The 17,335-nt window shown below is 36.0% G+C and overlaps 2 protein-coding genes across 6 annotated transcripts in view; one reads left to right on the top strand and one right to left on the bottom strand.

The window, feature by feature from the left end:
- ralgapa1 (Ral GTPase activating protein catalytic subunit alpha 1) overlaps positions 1 to 10,576 on the top strand; it is a 101,330-nt gene extending 90,754 nt beyond the window's left edge. For 3 of the 5 annotated variants that reach the window (XM_052145179.1, XM_052145181.1, XM_052145178.1), the window contains exons 39-40: positions 3,015 to 3,139; positions 8,611 to 10,576. In XM_052145179.1, coding sequence (XP_052001139.1) covers positions 3,015 to 3,139; positions 8,611 to 8,753 — 268 coding nt within the window. In that variant the 3' untranslated portion in view covers positions 8,754 to 10,576. Of the gene's footprint in view, positions 1 to 3,014; positions 3,140 to 4,020; positions 4,052 to 8,610 lie in introns of all 5 variants that reach the window. The other 2 variants (XM_052145182.1, XM_052145180.1) reach the window with 1 other exon arrangement.
- A 2,555-nt stretch (positions 10,577 to 13,131) lies between these two features.
- On the bottom strand, positions 13,132 to 14,703 carry LOC127657342 (insulinoma-associated protein 2). The gene has a single exon (XM_052146083.1). The coding sequence runs from the start codon at positions 14,701 to 14,703 to the stop codon at positions 13,132 to 13,134; it is 1,572 nt and encodes a 523-aa protein (XP_052002043.1).
- Between the last annotated feature and the right edge of the window lie 2,632 nt (positions 14,704 to 17,335).

Here is a 17,335-nt window from a genome sequence, read left to right as displayed (position 1 = left end):
TCACGTCACACCCACACACACTTTCACTAGCTGCTTTCTCTTCCCCTCTATGGGAGCCTCTCACCCACTCAGGCCATGGTTTGCTCTCAGCCAGCGGTACCCATCGACAGGAAGCAGGTCTGCTGGAGACGTGAAAAGAAAAGCGACAGATCTGCATGAGTGTTGTGTTTCCTGGTGGAGACACTCACTACATGTGCCTTTTCACCCGCAGAAACACCCTGAGAGCTTTAGCTGGAATATCTTCCTCCTTCCTCACCCCAGCAGGATGTCTAATTGTGTCTTTTCATCTCTCTTATTCTTGCAGATACTCCATCAGCTTTCTCCAATGACACAGCATTCTGTGTTGCAGGGATATTATAGTTTTTATTAGTTCTACTTAAATTTCAATTTATAATTGATAGGTTTTAACTTTGTTTACGATTCTTGTTTTTTTTTGTTTAATATTTTAGGAAAGCCAAAGCCTGAACTTATGTCATATAAATATGCTTAACTTTGTTTAATTTCTTAGGGCTGTCCAGTGTTATAATTTAGTTTTTATTTTCAGTTTGCAATTCCCATAAATTTTTTGTTAAATTCTAATTCTAATTTAGTTTTTCTTAGTTTTAATTCTTAAACGATGACTGTTGATTTTAGTTTAAGCTCTTTTTTTTTATGTTTTTTAGCTTCAGTTTAGTTTTAGTTTAGTATTTTAGGCCAAAGTTAATTTATATAATTTAAATATGCTTAACTTTGTAAAAGTTTTTGTTATCTAGTGTTACCGCAATCTTTCATTTTTATTTTTCGAATTGTATTTTATACTGTGCTACTAAAACCTAAATTATTTTAATATCTTTATATTTTAATTAGTTTTGAAGTTATGAAAATATATTTATTGTTATTTTATATAAGATTCAAACCAGGGATATTATCATTTTGATGTTTTAATTGTTTTTATTTGAAATGTGTCGTTTTAGTATTATAGGGTGGCCAAAGTTGACCTAACTTTATGGATGTCTAGTGTTGTTTTTATTTAAAAAATGTATGTAAGAAACCAGGCGTATTATCATTTTTAGCGTGTAATTTAGTTTTTATTTTCAGTTTGTTAATCCAATTTAGTTTAGGTTTCATTAGTTTTCACCTTCACACCTAGTTTGTTTGAACACTCCAAACGGTCTCAGATCAATAAAAAAAACTGCCTTATTAGCAGCTGTTTCTATAGACCGTAATATGTTTGTGCGTCTGCCTTATTGGATAGGTCAAGAGCCGTCCGTTAACACATGGCCTATTCAGCTGGTGGCCCGCCGGCCAAATCTGGCCCATGTAAAATGATCAGTGGCCCTCACAGAAACTGGGTCCTCTTTTAAGTCCACTTACATTGTAAACACCAGAAGCACACTTGGAGACACAGGGCTCTTGCTCCATCCAGTAAAAGGAAGAAGGGGTTTAACAATGTGTATTTAAGTTATCGACCACAATGAGGGTGAAAAGTCCCTGTCTTTGTTTCCAACTGTATTACACATGTAATTATTTTGATTAATTTTGCTAAATAATAATATTCTAAATTAATATAATATGGCAACTGATGATACTCCAGCTTCACAGCAGATGCTGCCGTGAACGATCATATATATCTTAACATAGTGACTTAACATAGCCATGATGATGGACGAAGTCTTATGAGAAGTGAACATTTTATAGTTAACAGTGGCACAATATAGTAATTTGGCACAATAGCCTAAATATAGATTAAATTATGTGTGAACGCTTTACAATATTGAGTATATGAATATTGTGGGTTTGGTTTTTTTTTCTTCTTAGTAGTGCTTTACACGTGGAATCTCATGACTAGGGGAAGAATATAATAATTTACCAAAAATCAGTACTGTGTGTAGTGTTCTCAGTGATGTTTCGTTGCCCTGCGGATAGTGCCAAAACCTCAGCTGAGCAACGGAGCAACTGTCCCACATTGTCGACTTCAGGTGGTAGTTTGTGGTCTCGAATCGCACGTGTTGCTGTATTTCTCACTTGTAAATCACTGTACAGTTGCTGGATGTAAATACTTTGCACACAGAGAAAGCCTTACATAACGGGATAGCGGTGCTCGGCCATTCTGCAAGCTTCCGATTGTATGTATTTACACTTTTGGAGCTCATTAAGAGATAATTGATATACTTTTACTAAATCAAATCACATTTGTTGTGTTAAATCACTTTTTTTTTTTTAAAGAATAGTAGTTTTCTACAACTCTTGACGCGTTCGCATTAGCTGAATACGATACCAGAAGACGTAGGATATGCATAGAGTCCATTCCAGTGATTTCAGCAATCTCCTTAGTTGTTTTCTTTGATTCACACAGGCCAATAATTTGCCCATTCTGAAACATAACAACATCTTTTCCACGACCATGGGATATGTCTTCCTACGTGGTTGTTTAAGAAATGAGAAGCAACACACTGCATCAGTTGGGGTTAAAAGAATTGTTGCCAGCTGAAACATATTAATCACTGCATTAATGATCCAATCATAAGCTCTTCAGTATCTGTTTATTTAAATCCAAATGGCGACTTTTTTTATTGATTTTTCGCCAGGCTTTAGTTTAGCTTCAGTTTAGCTTCAGTTTTTCCAAGACTTTTACAGAGTTATGAATGCAGCATAGACCATATGCCACCGGACTACTTAATCAAATCTTTCCCATTAACAGAATCCCTCCATTTTTAAACCCATACACAGCGGCCTAATCCAATCCCTTCCATTTACTCAATACCATCATTTTTCGTAACCGAATAACACAGACAGTAAGATGTCCATTGATACCCAATGTCACTGTACATAAAGCAATGACAGCTTTGTAATACAGTTTACAATATGATGGGAGAATTGTTATTGTTGCTTTCTTAACCCATGACATCCTGGATAACTGTTTTACCCCTGAAACTTGCACACAAGCAAGTTTATTTATCAGTTTACTTGGGTTTGTGTTTCTTTTTGAAAACTGCAAATGAATCCTCATCTGACCCTAACTCCTACAAAATCAGCTATGAAGAAAGAGCGAGGTATTTGGAGACGATAGTCCAGCACCACTTGGAACCCACAACATTTGAGGACTACGCAGCTCGTGTTTTTTGCCCTGCACCCTTCCACCATCTCCCCTCTGAAGCAGGTGAGCATCATTTATTGTCATTTCTTAATTCATCGTCCATCTGTTATTGTACACAGCTCAGCTACAATACTCACCCTCCACATTTCATCTCGTCCCAGTCATTCACACCAGGAGTTGCACGTGTCTTTGTTGCTATAACTTTCAATAGTGTACACTATAACTTAGAATCACAAACTAGCTTTCTTTCTGTCCAATCACATCTGTTCACACACACGTGAGAGTTTTGTTTGTTTTGATTATAAAATGAACATGGCAGCTAAATTTGATCCTCCACCTGTGGCAGTCCAAAAATAGCACCAATCTATTATTGTGGGAGAGACTTGTTAGAAATCAAATGCAAGGGCAGATAAAAGATTTCAAGAGAAATCAGTGAACTTTTCCCCATTTAACGCTCTTAAAGGGGTCAAAAACAGACACGTGTCTTCAAATGAAAGGATCAGATCGACAATATTCTTCTGTTTGTTTTGTAATCATTTACCCATTTCTTTCTACATAAGGGCGAGTAAATGATGACAGAATTGTCATTATTGGGTGACTACCTCTTAAAGGATGTGATTACAAAACAATTAGAAGAACATTGTCGATCTGATCCTTTCATTTGAAGACACGTGTCTGTTTTTTTTAATATATATATTATTATTTTCTTCTTTTTTTTTTTTCAATCATTGCCGTTTTGGACTGAAAAACAACCTTTTAAGTTTACGAAAAATGGAGTCATTTTTCAAAACCAAAGCTTATTTTTGGGCTTTTGTGTTTACATTTTCCTCTGTGGGCCTTTGGTTCCTTCTCAACCCAAATGATCATTCTCTTTTTTTTTTTTTTTTTTTTTTCCATTTGTTTTTATTTATTTTTGTTTTTTTATCTTATGTTTCCCCCTTCAGATCATAATCAATCACTTGTGTATATCTGAAGGTAAGATTCCTGGAGAACCCATACACTGAGGCTTTCTCTGCTGTTTAATTGTCTTATGCGTTTGTTTGGCTGGATGTCTGAAACATTTACCTGCATGGCATGTTCACGGCATAATCCCTAATGTTAACCAACATTTACACACTCTCTTTACCTCTTCTGAAGTCATGTTCGTGTTTGGCATGATCTCATCTTCACTTGGGGTGAGGCCCTCTGTTCTTTATATAACTTGTCTGTCTGTCGTTGTAAATGTTGAATCAAAGTGTCAGAATGATACAGCTGCAGCAGCAGCATAGAGCTCAACATTGACCACCCACTTTTTCAGGGGCATTTCTTCCAGAAGAATTTTTTCCATAATTTTTTTCCATGGATATTTCAAAACATTGTTTAATAAAGAGTTATAAGCTTGAGTCAAACCAACCAGCTCCAAGATAATCCATGACAAAGTACTTAAAAGTCAGAAAAAGACAAAGGTACAAGACTTTACTCGAAAATGTCTATTATGTCTTTATGAATTTCTTATCAGTTAGGGTTACCACAGTGCTCACAACACCAACATTAGCTAATGATACCTAGCTAGCCAATACAATCCTGCAAAAACTCACAAAGGCGGAGATACCTTCAATTCCAAGATAATGGCGATTCAAATTGGTTGATCTAGTTTCAGGATTATGGATAGTGTAGTACTTCACTGGGAATTTAATACGAATTGAATCCAATTAGAAAAGTTGAAATCACTGACTTGTGGCTTTTACAGAGGAATATATAGTCCAACCTTGGTGTTCATGGTAGGTCTGTCTTGAAAGATTGATATGTTATCGCTAAATATACATTTCAATATAATGATTTTGAGTTGCATTTTTACATCTGGAAGCCTGCTGTTGAGCTTAGTTGCTTGAAAGTACTAATTTACAGAATTTGCAGCCTTATGAGCCATAATGTTCTTGTTATTCAAAGTAATTAAAGACAACATCTCTATCAATATAGCGAATTAACAATTTTTGAATTTGGGTTGATTGGTGTTCAGGTTTAGAATTTAGTGACTAGTGGTAGGGCTGGGTATAGATACAGATTTCCAGATTATATTCCTGTTCACAAGCTCAATCAATATCAATTCAATATTTTAGTCAATTTTTACTATAAATTATCCTCCCTGCTCAATCAATCTCCACTTTAACTTTCACATCCTTCTTCTTGTGTTTTTAGTGTTTTACATTCATGCCAGGGTGGGAGAAGAATTTCTAGCAAAAAAGGACTTAAATATTGATCTGTTTCTCACCCACACCTATCATATCACTTCTGAAGATATGGATTTAACCGCTGGAGTCATATGGATTATTTTTATGATGCCTTTATGTGCTTTTTGTGCCTTTTATATGCTTTTTGGAGCATCAAAATCACTCATTCACTTGCTTTGTATGGAGCTACATAGATATTCTTCTAAAAACCTTTGTTTGTGTTCAGCAGAAGAAAGTCATACACATCTGGGATGGCATTATGGTGAGTAAATGCCTTCTCAAACTCGTTTGACTTTCTTCAGAACAAAATCAGATTATTTGAAGGATATACGATGTGTGTGTTCATACAATGCATATCAATTTGGATTAAAAATGTTTAAGCTCCAAAAAGTACTTAAAAGCAGCATAACCTTCAGCAAACCCTGCATACACGAGTGTGTACATTGTATTTTGGCTTTGCTACACACAAATCCTAATTTAATTTAATGTAAACCAACTGATCTCTGTTCCTGAGACTCTGTGCTGTCTTTAAAGGGTTAAACTTTCAACGTACGGAGTGATGTGACAAAACAACATGCTTTGTCAAGTTTGTCTTTGGGAGAACCTTGATTTGAAAATAAGGTGCATTTTGGGAGTTTAAGTCATTCACTAAATAAGGAGCAAGTGAGCATCAAAAGTGCATTCAACCCAAACGTCCAATCAAAAGTTCAGTTTCAGGCTGCAGATGATGTTTAAACCACTCAACGTTTGGCAGACATGGTACAATAGTAATCAGTACATAGATTCAAAATGTGGAATGTATCATTTAATTTTAACATGGTTGGCGGTGATTGGATGATGCTGGGCATTTCTTTGAATCAGAATTAATTATGCTAATTTCTAATGTAATATCTGTAACGTCTAAAAATAAAATGAAAAACCAGCACTCTTGGAAATAAACAATTTGATGAAAAAAATATGACTTGGTATTATTTAAAAATTCACAACTTAGTCTCGCTGTCCACATATGTGGGCAAACATTTTTTAGGAAAAAATATTTGTTCTAGAAAAAAACAAATTATAATTTGACTTGTTTATTAGGTGCTACTAGTTACAAATCAAAAAGAGGAATGGAAAATGCACACAGCAGTCACACTCGGCTCTCAGGTACTACTCTAGTGGTTTAATCCATGTCTTCTGAAGAAATATGATCGGTTTTGGTTGAGAAATGGACCATAATCTTGACATCTTCAGTCGACTTATTCATGGGAGAAGCGCTGTACACGCTCGCGATCGACATAATGACACCTGGCATAGAGTAAAAGATTGAATTTGTGATTCTAAGAATCGATATCAGGATTGTTAAAAAAAGACTGAAATAAATAAAAAAGTGAGTTGAGAGATCAGCTCTTAAATTTGTTGTTTTGTATTTTATGTGCACCTGCTACTGATTTCTGTCTCAGCCTGCTCACACCTTTGTTTGATCTCTTCTTTTTTTGTATCGTTTCTCTTCTTCCTCTGACATCCCACATTTCTCACTTCTCATCTTTACTTCTTTTTCTCTTTTCTTTTTTCCAAAATCACTTTCTCTCTCTGTTTCTTTGCTTCCCTTCCTAATTTGCACTCTCCCATTTTCCTGTCTCCTTCTCCTTTTCAAGAGAGTAATGCTGAGATTTTTCTACTCCTTCCTAAACCTTCACTAGAAAACATTGGGCTCATCAAGGTAAAGGGCAAAGGCTTGAAACACAAGGTATTTCACGCTAACTGTGAACGGTATGATGAAACTGAAAACGCCAAAGTACCTTATTCTTTTTTTTATTTTTCCTCTTTCTTCATCCCCATTAATCTTTTTCACTGTAGTTAGTGTTGAGATATTGTAACTGCATCATTGTTGGTCTAATCTAAGGGAGGAGGTTTCAGATCTCAGTGTCGATTAGTCCCAGCATACCCCTTGATTCGCTCTGTGAAATTCACCCACAGTGTACTGTTACATTAACCTCTCATGACCTTCTGAAGAAAGGGGTTTTTACACTTATTTTGCACTGCAAAAACACTGTTTTAACATATTTGAGTATGTTATGTTGGTACATCTAACCTAAAAATAACTGGAGAGGTTTTTCCTATTCAAATTGTAGTGATATTCACAACAATTATGATTTTATGATATATATAATTTTCAAAATATCTTAGTACAATATAGATTTTTTTTACCTTTTTCAAATTTATTTTCCTTCTCTTTTTTTATACCATATTCTAAGTCACAAACAGCCATTTAAAGCGAAAATTCAAGGACTAGTTCACCCAGAATGAAAATTCTGTCATCATTTAATCACTCTCATGACATTTATTCTTCTATGAAACACAAATTAAATAAATATACTGAAAGTGAATTGGTAATGTGTCTTTCAAGCTCTAAAAGTGGTCCATTCGACTAATTTCATGCACTTTATTCCAAGATTTCTGAAGCCATACTTTAGCTGTGAGTGAAGACCAGACTGAAATTTAGTTTGAAATTTGCAGGGTGTAAAGAAACTGATAAATTTGACATAGTTGTCAACATTTTTTACTTTTTTATTTTTTTTTACATGTACTTGTCAATTAAAGTGCAGACTTGTCTTGATTTCATGTTATTTCATTTCCTGCTAATTTCTAATGGTATATTTATGATTTGAGAGTCACAGCAGAGGAGAACATTTTATTGGAAAAGCCAGGATAACCTTAAAAAATTCACCATTTGTGTTCCACGGAATGTACGTTCACAATGAAACATTCCTCATCCTTTTTCAAAGTATGCGAGAGCGTTTTCGAAAGTCACAAGGAAGTTTGAAGGAAACCGCTGTTCAAGTGTGGATGAGAGACGAAAACATAGCAAAATTAATGTTTTCAAACAGTTTGGGGGCGTTCACACCGAACGCATTATTGCATCCTCCTGTGCTGGTTTTCAGTTGTTGTTCAATGTAAATATACACAAGATGAACGTCTTTGACAGTTGTGCATCCTCACAAAGGAGTGGCACAATTTTTAGACACCGTATCCCGTTAGAAAGAAGTTCAACTGTTGAAAACGTGTTTCGAGCCATCTGCAGTCTGTTCTATTCGTTTTTTGGGGGTGGGGGTGGGGGGCATACTGATGGTTTGGAACATCATAAGGGTGAGTAAATTATGCCATAATTTTCATTTTTTTCATGAAATGTTGCTTTCAAATAGATGTTTGAAAACAGTTCAGTGTGTAGTCTGTTCAAATGTAGTGTTGGGCAGCAGTACGATGTATGTGAATTGACAGGAAGAGGGAGGGACTGATATCTGTGCTCAGTCTTATTCATCCACCCTTTTCCCTTCCTCACAGGTTCATGCCATGAGAGTCAACCGGCCGAAAGTCCTGCAATGCAGGTAGACGGGAGCGACTTGGCCTCGCCAATGTCTCGTGCTAGCAAAAGCCGGATGTCCATGAAGCTCCGCCGTTCTTCTGGCTCCGCAAACAAGACATGACCCTTTCCTCCAGAACAAACACACGCAACGCCCTCCTACTGAACACTCCACGCTATTCGCTCTCAATCCAGGACTTCGCCCAATGCACTTCTTGCCTGCATAGCCATGCCCCAATGATCTATGACTCCTCCCATCCAGAACTGAGAGCCACAACAATCAAAGTTATACTTGAGATGCTCATTTGAGGTGATTTGTGCGCAGTTGTTGTACAGTGGGCAGAAAAGACAAATGAAATGTTTATTTTTGTTTTATTAAATGTTTAATTATCAGAGCTGGTGCCACTGAACTAGCTAGCGAGCTGCCCACTACTTGGAGTGTCAGTGATTGTAACAGGAGAATAAATTATTAGTTGCGGAAACGTTTTTGTTTTGATTGCCATTGTATCAGCCACAACGTTTTATATTTGTACAGAGGACTATTTAAGCGCCAAGGTTTTCTTTATAATCTGACGGTTTGATGACAAAACAATCTGCAATGGCTGGAGAAGTGTTTGAAAATGGTGTTTGTAAAGCAGGTGTACATTTAAACTTAAGCACTAGCTGTAATGTTTATTTCAGAGTTTGTTTTTATATGAAGTTGACGACTGTTTCTGTATTTTTTTTTTGTTTGTCTATTTGTTTTGTTTGTTTGTATGTAAGTTTTCATTATGGATCACGTTATGATTGTAAATTCAGTTTTCACTTGATTCGGATGTTACTGTTTTTTTTATTGTTAATGTTACGTATATTGAACGGCCCCCTTTTGTCATTTGTAATGGTTATTTGTGTGTATATATCTATAAATATAAAATATATACATATTTAATGTATGTTTATAGTGTATGAACAGTATCTGATCTGTGTACATATTTAACAGTATTTAAATCAACCAAAAAAAAAAGATCAAAATGTTACTATAACCTCAAGCCACTTAGAGCCAGTCAAAGAGTGCAAATGTGATCTCTCCTGCTTGAATGTTGATCTTTATGGCTTGGTTTTGCTGGGTTCTTGTCCTGTTGTATTGTTTCTTTGCACAGCAGCCTTAGAGACAAAAGCCAACACAGGTTTATCAGCTCATTTACAGCATTAATCATTTGACTGCAACGCCTCTTTTTGATTCATCTTGAGAGAGATTTTGAAGAAAAAGTGCATACGAGTAGCCACATTACCAGGTCTTGCAGGGATAGGGCAACGTTGTCAAATTGAACACAACTACCCACTTCAGGACACTTTGAGCTAGTTCAACTGGGAGACCCCATGTGTTTGTTTTTGTTGCTTTTGTTCTTTGACCAGTGTGCAAATAACATCTCTGAAACTTGTGTAGGTCACTTTTATGTTTTCCTTTGAACGTTTAAGGGATTAAAGGGTAACTGACACTGACAAAGGTCAAATGCAAGTTTGTATATTTTCTTGGAAGTTATGCGAGACTTCATAAGGGTCATTCTTTGTGGATTTTGTTTTACTTTTCATTTTAATTTGAAATTGTTTACAAATTTATCATACTAAAATTATTATATGGAGTTGAAATCATACAGCACCTTTCTGGATTGATAAAATAAAATGTATATTAAAAGCCTGCACACAAGTGACTTGAGAATTGTGCATATTTTCAAAAGGAAAAACAACTCCTATATGGGTAGATTTAATGTATGTTAATACTGACCAAATGCTGCATGATTCCAGTACAAACTGCATGTGTTGATAGAACAACTGCACAATATGCAAGCACATGCACAAACACAATATTGTCATACGATAGTGCTATATATTATACATTTGTATTGGATGTAGAAGAAGGAGAGTGGATGTGAAACTACACTTAAGAATAAAACTATTCTTACAACATAGGAAGTCCTGTGCAGTTTAATTTTGTTTTTGGGTGCATACAAGTTCTTTTGTAGCCATATTTGTTTTATATATTCACTTAAACAAAATGGCTTAAGATTTGCTTGATTTTAATTTTTCTAAGTTAATAATAATATAAAATTAAGCAGAATCTATTTAACTTACTGACAATATTGATTATAGTGACTAAGTAAATTAGTAAAAAACAAAAACATGTTAGTAAATACTGTAAATTTTATTTACAAATATGATGACAAAACACGATGATGGTAACAACAGATTTTTTGGATCATGAACGGGTCATTTTGAGCCGAAAATTAACTTCAGACTGCACAAAACAAGAAGTTACCAAATGTAACAACAAAATTAACAATAAAACAGTATAAATAAACTTGCAAGCTAATGAATTATTCATGCCCAGTTAATGCTGGGAGAAAAAGCTTTGAAAAGTTAAGTAACATTTACTTATAATTATTAGCTAAATGTACTCAAATTAGCAAATAAATTTGACATGGTTTTCTACAGTAGGATTTATACATGATGACACATTGTAAAAATGATTATTAATCATAAATTATATTAACAAACATTCATGTTTGAATGTAGAATTTACTTAATATTTTCATGTTCTCGCTTGAACCTATTCACAAAATATTTTTTTCTGTGTAGGCCTATGCTTAATGGTCAGGGTTATTTATATACATATATATTTAAATAACATATCGTGATATGCATTTATGCATATATATATATGTTATATATAATTCTGATTGTAAATTATAGAACACATTGGGCTGCAAAACCTATTATATAATTAGTGCACTTATTTCATGACCTCGGTGCTGATGAAGTCCTAACAGCTGATTGACATTATTTTAATGCATAGAATTAAATAAATGTTCAGTGTGGATGTGAGCAAATTACTAATGAGCCACATTTGAAAGAATTCGATTTATTGACTTGAATTGCCCCATAGCAGTTATAAATGTTCAGACTACATATGAAAATATATATATGACACTTATGGTTTAATATTACATGTAGGCTTCTAATAGTCCTGTTGTGTGCTAAGCATTTCCTGGCAGTTAATTGATATGATATAAATAGATTTTCTTTTTGCAGAAACTGTTGTACATACAGTACCTTAATTCATAGGCTAGAAATAAATGCACCTCCTAAGACGATTAAAACGAAACAAGCTTTCCATGGGAACCACTTGTACAATGAGACACTAATCATAATTACGCATCACTTTCCCCCATCATAATTACATAGGTTAATTGTATAAACTACTGTGTGCCTTGAGTAATACATTATGACAAAACTGAGCAGATCTGGTGTTTTTACGCAATAGTCTCAAACGTAACAGGTAACACGTTATAACTTGTGTTAAGAGCATTAACAAACATTATATAAAGGTTAACAGATCATTAATTATTCATTTTAAATAGAAATTCAAACATTTTCATAGAATATTAAGTTAAGCAATATATACAGCGTCCACACAGTCATAGAAAACTTGGAAATATCAAGGACTTTTAAAATTGTGATTTCCATGTGCGGAGAAGTCATGGAAATTAATAAGTTAAATTACAAGTCAAACAGCAATTTTTATACGTTTTTTCTAGTTGTTCTCAGCTAGAAAGTGCTCTTTGTGGATTAAAATGGCTTTTAAACATTTTTTTCCAGTAATCATTAACAACTGGAAAAGTCATGAAAATGCTTGGGTCAAAAGGTGGGAACCCGGTATATAATGTCTGTTGAAGAAATATTCCGGGTTCAATACAAGTTCAGCTCATTTGGCAGCATTTGTTTCATAATATTAATACCACAAAAAATAGTTTAACTTGCCCTTCATTTTCTTTTAAAACATCTCAAATCTGGGATACAATGAGGCACTTGCAATGGAAGTGGATGCGGCCAATCAGTATATGTTAAAATACTCACTATTTCAAAAGTAAAGCCACACGACGTAAACAATATGCGCGTTAACATGGTTTTCGTGTGATAAAATCCCTTACTAACCTTTTCTATGTAGATATCGCCAATTTTACAATTGTTGCCATGATGATGTAATGTCAACAAACCCTTAAACCATAAAATGACTGTAAAAATGATTTTAACAACTTTACAGCTCAAACAATACATGAGTTTAAACAGAAGAATTAATGAAAGTTATTTAAAATGAAACGCTTCACATTTCTGCCTTTAAACCCTAAAACAATTGGCCCCATTCACTTCCATTACAAGTATCTCAAAGTAACTTCCAATGTATCTTTTTTTAAAAGAAAAGGTTGGATGAGATTACATTATTTTTTGTGGTAATAAACATTATGCCATTAATGCTGTCGGATGATCTTAATTTGTATTGAACCCGGAATATTCCTTTAATTACTTATTATAAGTCATTATAATGTGTTACCCTGGTTATCAAGGGATAAATAAACTGTTGTTTGTTAACCAAAAAGAAAAAACTCTGCACATAGTTTATTAATAAGCAATTAAATGAACAACGAGCCATTAAACTATCCGAAATGTTTGTTTATAATCTGAAATTAGCATCCAGGTCTGACAGCCATCTGTAGGAGCATCACCTGTCTACTCTCTGTCGGATGGCTCTTGTTAATGTGTCTGGTCAAACCTGGAGAACTGAAGAACGTGGACGGACAGTGTTTGCATGAGAAGATCTGCTGTTCTCCTGGACTCAGATCTGGTCTGAGTAACAAATCATCTCTGACTGCATGCCAAAGTCTGTGTTTGTCCCTTATATCAGCCGAAGGGAAGTGCGCGCCACACAGGTGGCATGGAAAAGTGATCTGTCCGGTCTCTATGTGATGATGATTATAGGAGGATACTTTGATTGTCTCATGTGCTGCCAGGTGTTTTCTCAGGTAGGCTTGCCTTCTGAACTTCTTGCTGCAGAAGTGGCATTCGTACACTTCTTCAGCTCCCGATGAGGGTAGATAGGGGGTGGTGGACCTTTCAGGCTCTTCGGGGCAGTGATCGAACAATCTGGAGCTTTCGCTGGAGCTGATATGCAGATCGAAGCACTTCTCGGTGGATGGATACCTTTGCTCCAGAGTAGGAGGGTCTTGAGATGCTCTGTGCAGCATGTTGCTGTCCTGTGCTGATCGATGGTGTTGGGAGCTGTCCGGACTGAGCTGGTGCTGATTGTTTACTCTGATCTTACTGGCGTTCTCCTTCCCTTCCACTGACGTTTTTTCGTGGTTACGCACTTCTAGTTGTGATTTCTTCCCGTTTTGGGCATCTCCAGTGCTTAAACTGCGAGGTTTGTGCCACCTTCGATGCGAAGCGAGGTTGGCAGGGCAGCTGAAAACTTTATCGCACTCCGGGCAGCGGTACTCAACGCGCACAATCCTGGAGCACTTGTGCTGTGCCAAGGAAAACGGATCAGGGTATTCTTCCTTACAAAGCTGGCATATGAACTCACCCAGCGGCTTCTTTCGGCTTGATGGTGCCAGCTTGGTTTCGGGGCTTTCCTTCTTGATTTTAAGCCCCAAGACTGGTGAGGTGGTGACTTCGTCTTCAAAGTTGAGTTTTCGGATGACTTTGGGCTTTTTGGCGGGCGGTTTGCTCTTGCGCTCGGACTCCATGAACGCGCGCTTTACGCTCTGGTGAAATGATGGATAAGTGGGTAACGAAGTGGACACTGGCGTGCCAAACTTCATGTCTGCGTGGTTCATAAGGAGACGCTCGATTGAGGACACCGGGGTGGCCTGTGGAAAGGACTCTGCCGTGGCGGGTGAGCTCAGACAACGGTCCAAAAACGACTGCTTGAGCTCGGCGCTGAACGGTTTGATCGGGCTGTAGGAATCGGGAGGTGACGCGCTCTGCTCCGGCTGGCTGAAGTAGCTTTGTGCGTAATCGCAGTTTTCTCCAACCACTCCTCCAATGTCCTCCAGTAAACGTGGCTGGTCATTTTTAGAGGTTAAACCACTTGTCCATGTTTCTCCAACAGGTTCTGATTCCACTAAGTCTGGACATTCAACCAGGACACTTGTGGGTCCATTTGTAGTTTGGGGAGACAACTCTTTTTCCTCAACGCGCACCTTGTATGATGCAGGTGAGCCTCGTTTACTCCTTTTCACTAAGAATCCCCGTGGCATCTTCTCGGCCGGTTCACCCAAAGTCCGATTTCGGGAGCTGTCGGATGAAAGTATACTCGATATACTGTCACAGAGATGCGCCTGGCGCGTGTTTTATCCATTGGGTCGCCTTCAGGGTTTTTTATGAGGTCACTGTCCAATCAGCGCTTACATTCAAGTGACAAGGGCGGGGCCAACGTTTATGAGGAGATTAAATTACAAATTCATTTTTATGGCCGGCAGATTATTATTTATCGGGTCTCAAGGGATCGATGTGCTCTTTAACCTTCCCCTGTTTGCTGTCATGGACACCGAAATGTCTTGTTTAGTAATGTGAGTTCAGTCCACGTACATTCATTGAAGTTAATGCAATAATTGTATATTTTTAAATGTAATCTTATCGCTTGATCGAAAATTCAATCTTTTCACCATGCAAATACTACTGTTAAAGTCCACACTGTTACAACAGACATAAGGAAAAGGGGGAGCATTTAAATGTAAGCAAAATTCTCTTGAGAATGGTCTAACTCTTTATAAATGAACATACATATTATATACATTTTGTATAGGCAAACTATTAAAGGAATATTCCGGGTTCAATACAAGTTAAACTCAATTGACAGCATTTGTGGAATAATGTTAATTAACACAAAAATAATTTTTACTCATCCCTCCTTTTCTTTAATAAAAGCAAAAATTGAGGTTACAGTGAGGCACTTACAATGGAAGTGAATGGGGCCAATTTGTGGATGGTTTAAAGGGTTCATGTGAAGCTTATAATTTAATAAAAGCACTCAAATGAATTCTTCTGTTAAAATAGGATTATTATTTGAGCTGTAAAGTTGTTTAAATTGTAATTTTTACAGTCATTTTAGAGTTTTAGGGTTTGTTGACATAACATCGTCATGGCAACGAAGAAACTTTATGCAAAGAAATGTTAGTAAGGGATTTTAGCACAGTAAAATCATGTTAAAATCATGTTATTATGTTACATCTTGTGGCTTTACTTTTGAAATAGTGAGTATTTTAATGTTTACTGATTGACCGCATCCACTTCCATTGTAAGTGCCTGTAACACACATTTTTGTTTCCTTTATCTTTTTAAGAAAAGGAGGGATGAGTCCAAATTAATTGTTTGGTAATCAACATTTTGCCACAAATGTTGTCAATTTAGCTTAACAAAATCCTGTATGCTCCGAAGTTCTTCAAAAAATATAGGAAGGTCCTCTTGAATGAGGAAATGATAATCCAAAAAGGAAAATCTGGAAGTGTGCCTTGATTTTCCTTTTTGGACTTGTAATATTCCTTTAATGTTACCTAATGAAGCTCATGTTTAGGTTAAATGTTCAATGAATAGTTTGTCCTTTTGTGTATCTCTACCTGTCTGTTGGCTTTGTTTAGTTTGAACATTTTTATTGAAAAGGGTTTATAAATATTACTTTTGCACAAGTTTGCATTTGATCTGTTTATTTGATGCCCTTTAACCACTTCTGAATAAATTCTGCAGTCTTTTAATTCAGTTTAGCCATTAGCATTAACCAAGTATTTTCAAGAATTTTGAAATAAATAAATAAATGTTTCTCATATAACTGCTGTGTACAATATTTATTTTACTCAGATGACAGTGAATATTTACAAATATATTTAAAGAATATTTAAAGGCTTAGACATATTTTTTTTAATCACAAATTAAATGCTTAATTATTATATATAAAATACATAATAATATTACATTATAAAGCAAAAAATAATTTACAAAGTCGCTGTTACCAATACAGCAGTACATTATGCAGTGCAAAACTATAAATTAAATTCTGCTTGCAGACTCAACACAGTGATTAGCACATCTGTTTCAGTCAAAGATGGGAATATATTTAGCTCTTTTTTCCCATGCGAGGGCATCAGTTGTATCTCCCGGCGGAGAGCCATCAGAGAGTGTTGGGGTCAGTCCAGGCTGACAGATAAGCACTGCTCTCCTCCCACTGAAGCTGGAGATGCTGATAAGAGATCATATCTCATATGTTCTCTAAAGGGGGATGCTGAGGTTACAAACCATTTAGGATCCCATTATTATGTTCAGCTGGGATATTCTTCCCAAGACACTCATCTGTACGTCAGATGGGCATGAGAACCCGTAACACTTGGCCAATTTATTTGGTGGTGATCCTCATTTACATAGTTAGGCCTACAAGTAGAGAGTATCTTAGAAATGTTAGTATGGGTTACTTTTTAATAGGCCACTATAGAGACTTGCTAGATGGATTTTCTGTGTATTTACCTTATTGTATAGACTCATATTTACAGTTACATTTAGCAGATGCTTTTATCCAAAGCGATTTACAGTGCACTTATTACAGGGACAATCCCCCCCGGAGCAACCTGGAGTAAAGTGCCTTGCTCAAGGACACAATGGTGGTGGCTGTGGGGATCAAACCAACAACCTTCTGCTTACCAGTTCAGTGCTTTAGCCCACTAAGCCACCACCACTCCATATAGAGTCATTATAATCTGTACAGCAATTAATGTATTTGCTTCCATTCTTAGAAAAAAAATAGTAATCTAAAAATGTGCTGTATGTGGTAACATATAAATTAACTAATTTTATTCCACTCAGAAATATAATTTTACATCACTGAATCAATCTGAATTTATT

The sequence above is a fragment of the Xyrauchen texanus genome, chromosome 16 (assembly GCF_025860055.1).
Source record: "Xyrauchen texanus isolate HMW12.3.18 chromosome 16, RBS_HiC_50CHRs, whole genome shotgun sequence".
Lineage (NCBI taxonomy): Eukaryota > Metazoa > Chordata > Actinopteri > Cypriniformes > Catostomidae > Xyrauchen > Xyrauchen texanus.
The sequence above is the reverse complement of the archived record's forward strand: the minus strand, read 5'-3'. Positions and strand labels throughout refer to the sequence as shown.

What these genes read in the sequence shown, in the direction of transcription:
- LOC127657342 (XM_052146083.1), bottom strand. Translation starts at nt 14,703, where the DNA reads ATGCCACGGGGATTCTTAGTGAAAAGGAGTAAACGAGGCTCACCTGCA.